The sequence below is a fragment of the Corapipo altera genome, unplaced genomic scaffold (assembly GCF_003945725.1).
Source record: "Corapipo altera isolate COAL_440 unplaced genomic scaffold, ASM394572v1 237, whole genome shotgun sequence".
Classification (NCBI taxonomy): Eukaryota; Metazoa; Chordata; class Aves; order Passeriformes; family Pipridae; genus Corapipo; species Corapipo altera.
Genome location: NW_020885755.1, coordinates 2,332 through 7,615, shown reverse-complemented (window position 1 = coordinate 7,615; position 5,284 = coordinate 2,332). Strand labels below are relative to the sequence as shown.

Sequence of the window (5,284 nt, the reverse complement as noted above, 5' to 3'; positions counted from 1 at the left end):
ATGTCTTTTCGAATTTGGAAAATCCGGAGTCCCTTGACAAACACGTCCCGTCGTATTTTTATTCGAAAGCCTTCCCTGTTTTTCGCGAGGGAAATCCTTCCTTCCCCCAGCAGCGAGGGCAGCCTCGTGCATCCATTTCTTTGACTCGCTCGGGCTCTGCGGGTCGAGGTGCGGGTTCTACCCCGGCTCAGCTCGGGGGGGGAGTCTGGAGGGGCTGGGGAGAAAGGGGGGGAGGTATCTCCTGGCACCACCACCGCCTCTTTTTGCCCTGTTTTTCCTCGAATCTGCCTCCGTCCCTTTCCTCCTCCTCGCTCGCGTTTCTCGTGCAACTCACCGAGAGAGAAAAAAAAAAAACCAACCCACCCAACAAACAACCAAAACCCCAAATAAATGAGTGAGAACTGGAAAGGTTTGTGCCGGGTCGGTCCCTGGGTCTTGTCCAGGCTGTGCAGGGTGACTGTCAACGGTGACACCGCATCACTGGGGACACCCTGCCCACCCCCTGCCCGCCTCTGAGCGCTTTCTGAGCCCACACTTTGCCTCCTGCTTTCCAATTCTGACCATTTCCCTGCACGTCCTCTGAGCCTCAGGAAACCCCGAGGTGATGGGGAGCCTTGGAGAGCCCAGACAAGCCATTTTTGGGGAGGGGGGGGGGGGGGATGTTCTGTTTCTAAACTAAATAAATAAGTAAATAAATAAATAAATAATCATGAGAGGTTATTATTTTTTTGTTAGGGATTTTAATTTCTTTTTTTCTGCCGAAGAAATCGCTTAAGCCCCTTCTTGGAGACTCCAATGGGCGTGAGCTCTTTACCTACCTGTCTTTCCTTACAAAGGAAAGGTTATTCTCTCAAAATGCAGGCAGGCTACCACCGATTTTTTAACGCTCCCAACTTCTTCACTCGGTTTGGCGCAAAAAGAAAAGTTTCCAGGCGTTACTCAAAAAGAAAAAAAAAAAAGGGAAAAAAAAACCCCAAACCAGAAAGATCATGTGCCCAACACACATTGTTGCTTCCTCCTGATACCAAAAGCTCTCTCTCATCCCCAGCCCGAGAGCTGAAACTCAGTCCTACGGTTTTATTTAATGAACGACACATTTATGAACAATCAAATGATCCTCGTAAAAATTTTATTGAAGGACATAAAAACATCCACGACTACTCGCCGGATAACGCAGCCTTGCAGTGTAAAAGCTCAGGCTCTCTCTCTTTCTTTCTTTCTTTCTTTTTCTTTTTTTTTTTTTTTTTTTTTTTTGGGGGGGGGGGGTATTATTATTCTTCCCCCTCCTCTTTTTAAAGATGCTCCTCGTATTATAGAGATATATATATTTTTTTTTTCCCCTCTTCCTAAAGATACTTATTCCTTAAAGCAGGACGAGATGAGCCTGTGCCCCACAGTCCTCTCAGCTGCTGAGCAGCCTGACGAGGAGACAGCGCTGCAAAAGATGACAAAAGCCCCTTTGCTTTTAGGCTCCGAGCTTCTCCCCCCCCCCCTCCTTCCCCTCCCCTCCCCAGCTCCTTCCTCCGGGTGGGGATCCCACCTCCACCGCACTTCTCCCCTCTCCCCTTCTCACCGATATTCAATTTAATGTATCCATTAGAGGCTGGAGGCTGCGGGAGGAAAAGGACAGAGATAAATTACGTCAAGAAATAGTTCCTGGGCTACCTTCCACAATTACCTTCCACCTTCTCTTAAGCATCAGGGTAAATGTCCCCCCCTCCCAGCCCGCGGGCTGAGCATCCCCCGGCCGCGGAGAGCAGCCGAGCATCCCTCCTCCCCATCTCCGCCCCATTTCCAGCGCTTTTAGGAAAAGCCGGGCGGCGTTATTAGATTAAGGGGAAAGGAGAGGAAAAAAAAAAAAAAAAAAAAAAAAAAAAGATAGGGAAGGAGGGAAAGAAAAAAAAAAAAAAAAAAAAAAAAAAGCCCTGCGGATTGATCCAGGCGATATTTTTGGGTAAATACAATCACGTGAGGGCGGCAGCCAATGGAACAGTGGGAAAGGCTGAAAAAATAATTACCTGCCCTGATTGTTCTATGAGCAGATAAAAAGTACACATACAGTTCATACAATAATCTTATGAATGTAAAAGAGGGGGGAACCATGTCGGCTTCTGGCCCCATAAGCAACTACTATGTTGACTCCTTGATAAGCCACGAGAACGAAGAGCTCTTGGCCTCCAGGTTCCCCGGCTCTGCCGCCCACCCGGCTGCCGCCCGACCGTCAGGATTAGTCCCGGACTGTGCCGACTTTCCGTCCTGCAGTTTCGCCCCCAAGCCGGCCGTTTTCACCACCTCCTGGGCTCCCGTGCACTCCCAGTCCTCCGTGGGCTACCACCCCTACGCTCCCCAGGCGCCCGTGGGGGCCGAGCCCAGGTACATGCGGACTTGGCTGGAGCCCCTGGCCGGGGCCGTCTCGTTCCCGGCCTTCGCCCCCGGGGCTCGCCCCTACGGCCTGAAGCCCGACGCGTTCCCGGGGCGCCGGGACTGCGGCCCCGCCGACGGCCGCGGCTACGCGGACTACATGTACGGGGCTGCCGGGGAGCTGAGAGACAGAGCCGCGCAGACAATTCCTTCCCCGGAGTCCGAAGCCATCGCTTCCAGCAAACACAAAGAAGAAAAGCACGAATTAGACCCTAGTAAGTCGAAGTCATTCTTGTTTACGACCGGGGAAGGCATTACGGCTTCCAGGACCCTACTCAATAAAATGAAATTACCTTAGAGAGCCCGACCCTAAAACTCCAGATACGCAGGAAGATCTGGGGGTTTGAGCGAGTCCGCCTAGCAGAGCCGGAGAGCGAATCTCTCTACTTTGTTTCGGGCTCTTTAGGATTTTTTTCTTTATTCTCCCCTTTTTTTTCCCCCCCCTTCTTTTTTTTTTTTTTTTTTCCCTCTTTTTTTTTCTCTCTTTTTTTTTTTTTTTGTTGTTTCCAGTGGGGGGGCTGTTGGCCGCTTTGATCAAATATTCATCACCTTCCACCGGGGGGAATTAAAAAAAAAAAAACAACAACTAATAGAGAAAGAGAGTGCGTGTGTGAGAGGGAGCGAGAGGGGGTAGGCAGAGGGAGAAGCCTCTTTGCTTTCAAATATTTCCACTTTCAAAGGGCGAGGAAGAGTTGTAGATGGCTGGAAGTGAACGTACTGATGTGGGGGGTTTTTTTTTTTAGGGAGGGGAAGGGAACATCTCTGGATGAACGCAGAGGTGTCTCTTTATCTATTTTAAAAATCAATAAAAGCTCCACCGGTGCAGTTATTCATAAAATGCTCCTACACGTGGGAATAAAGGAGAAGGTGGGTGCCCTGGGCGGGGGGCCGGGGGTGGGGGTGCAGGGGAGTAGCAGGGAGGAAAATTGGAATTGTAAAGGCGTAAACTGAGTGTGTGGAGGCAGCTGAGGGCAGGAGGCAGCGAGCGCAGGACATTGGACCATACACTTGAGGAAACATCTTCCGCAGCCCCAGCGAGAGAGGGAGGGGTGGAACTAAAAAAGAAAAAACACCCTAAAAACCCCCCCCCCAAAACCCCCGAGCCGGCCATCGGGGAAACCTTGAACACTGCAGGGCGAGGAGCCAGGTAACGACCACCAGCACCCCCCTCCCCCTCGCCCTGCAGCACCCCAGCCCCGCAGAGGGGACCCGCAGGAAAGGAGGTCCAAAAAACGCGGCCGAGCCGCCCCCTTTTCCTCCCCGGAGCGTCCCGGAGAGGAGCTGAGCACCCACGGGGGATGCTGCGGGAGCTGCCGGTGGGTCCCGCACAACCCGCAGCCCCGGGCGGGCTCTGCTGGGACCCCCCCGGCCTAAAGCTGAGGGGGGCTCGCCGAGCTCGGCGGCTGCGGGACGGCCCCGGCAGCACCTTTGGTGCCTCCAAATCTCGCTCGTCTCCCTCTGCCAAGGCGCTGCCGCCTCTATTTATGACGGGAGGGCCGCTGCCAGGCACCCTCGTGATAAAAATAAGTCGAGGAACCGGGGGGTGAAAAGTCTCCCTTGGCCGCCCGAGAAGGGCAGAGGGGGGAAAAGCTGCTCCCCCTGAGCCAGCGGGGCCGCGGCAGCAGCGAGGAAGGTCCTTTAGGGCAGGGGGAAAAGTAGGGGAAAAAAAAAAAAACCCCACCCCAAAAAAAAGCCAATTTCTCGGAGCCAGTGGGACATCTCGCGTGTCATCCTTAAGATATTAAAAAAACAAACTCCGCTTTCCAGGTCTGGGAAAGCTTCTAGGGGGAAGCATTGGAGAGCTGAGGTTGTAAAAAGAGTTTATGGGCCTATGAAATGGTGGGAATTTTGACTTTTTATGACTATGTTCTTAGATTACTGCTAGCAGCAGTCATGTGGATAATTATTATTTTAAACCCATTGCTAGAGTTTCATTTACTGAAACTTTTATGTGAGAACAGCAGCAAAAGAAAAGGAAATGACCCCTCCAGAATAAACAGATTAAACTCTCCTGAAGGTCACTTAAAATATTTAGGTAAGATCTGCTAATTAAACAGGTTTCTGTCTCTAGATACACCAGGGTGTGGAGGGGGGGAGGGAAGGAAGGCCAGCTGTATACATTGATTTTTTTTTCCCCCCCCCCCCCCCCCAAAAAAATATAAAAATCTTCTTTCTCAGACAATCCCGTCGCAAATTGGATTCATGCGCGCTCCACGAGGAAGAAAAGATGTCCTTACACAAAGTATCAGACCCTGGAACTGGAAAAAGAGTTTTTATTCAATATGTACCTTACACGGGACCGGAGGTACGAAGTAGCCAGAGTCCTTAATCTCACTGAACGCCAAGTCAAAATCTGGTTTCAGAACAGGCGAATGAAAATGAAGAAAATGAATAAAGAAAAAACCGATAAAGAACAGCAATAAAGTTGGCAAAGTCCAGTCAATGAGAAACGAGGGTGGAGAGACAAAAAAAAACAAAAAAAAGAAAAAAAAAAAAGAAAAAAAAAAGAGGAAAAAAAAAGAGGCTGTTTTTGGGGGTTGAAATGTTTCTGACTTTGAATGTGCGGATGAATGTTTAGCATTAGAGGCAAACACAGCAAGCGTTTGGGGACACGAGTCTTTTCTAAAATGCAACTAAATAAAAGAAAGATGTTCGGGGGGTTTGTTTTCTCTTCCTTTCTTCTGCCTTGTTTTTTTGTCCTCGGAAAACAAACACGAGAAGTACTTGAATTATTTTTTTTTTTTATTATTATTATTATTAGTATTTTATTTCATAAATTAAACTTATCCGGTATTTTTATTTTTTAATCCCGCGAGCTCGTGAGCGAATATTTTGTACAAAAGAGAGGAAAAAAAAAAAAAAA

General features: G+C 49.4%; 1 protein-coding gene across 1 annotated transcript; it reads left to right on the top strand.

Moving 5' to 3' along the window:
• Positions 1-2,077: 2,077 nt before the first annotated feature.
• On the top strand, positions 2,078-4,881 carry HOXC9 (homeobox C9). Its single transcript, XM_027631933.1, has 2 exons — positions 2,078-2,636; positions 4,600-4,881. The coding sequence occupies exons 1-2, from the start codon at positions 2,078-2,080 to the stop codon at positions 4,842-4,844; spliced, it is 804 nt and encodes a 267-aa protein (XP_027487734.1). The 3' UTR covers positions 4,845-4,881.
• The last annotated feature ends 403 nt before the right edge of the window (positions 4,882-5,284 follow it).

Bases quoted from the DNA above. Each gene is read 5' to 3' on its own strand.
- HOXC9 (XM_027631933.1), top strand. From the start codon at position 2,078: ATGAATGTAAAAGAGGGGGGAACCATGTCGGCTTCTGGCCCCATAAGC. The intron at 2,637-4,599 runs GTAAGTCGAAGT...CTTCTTTCTCAG, and splicing joins AAAGCACGAATTAGACCCTA to ACAATCCCGTCGCAAATTGG.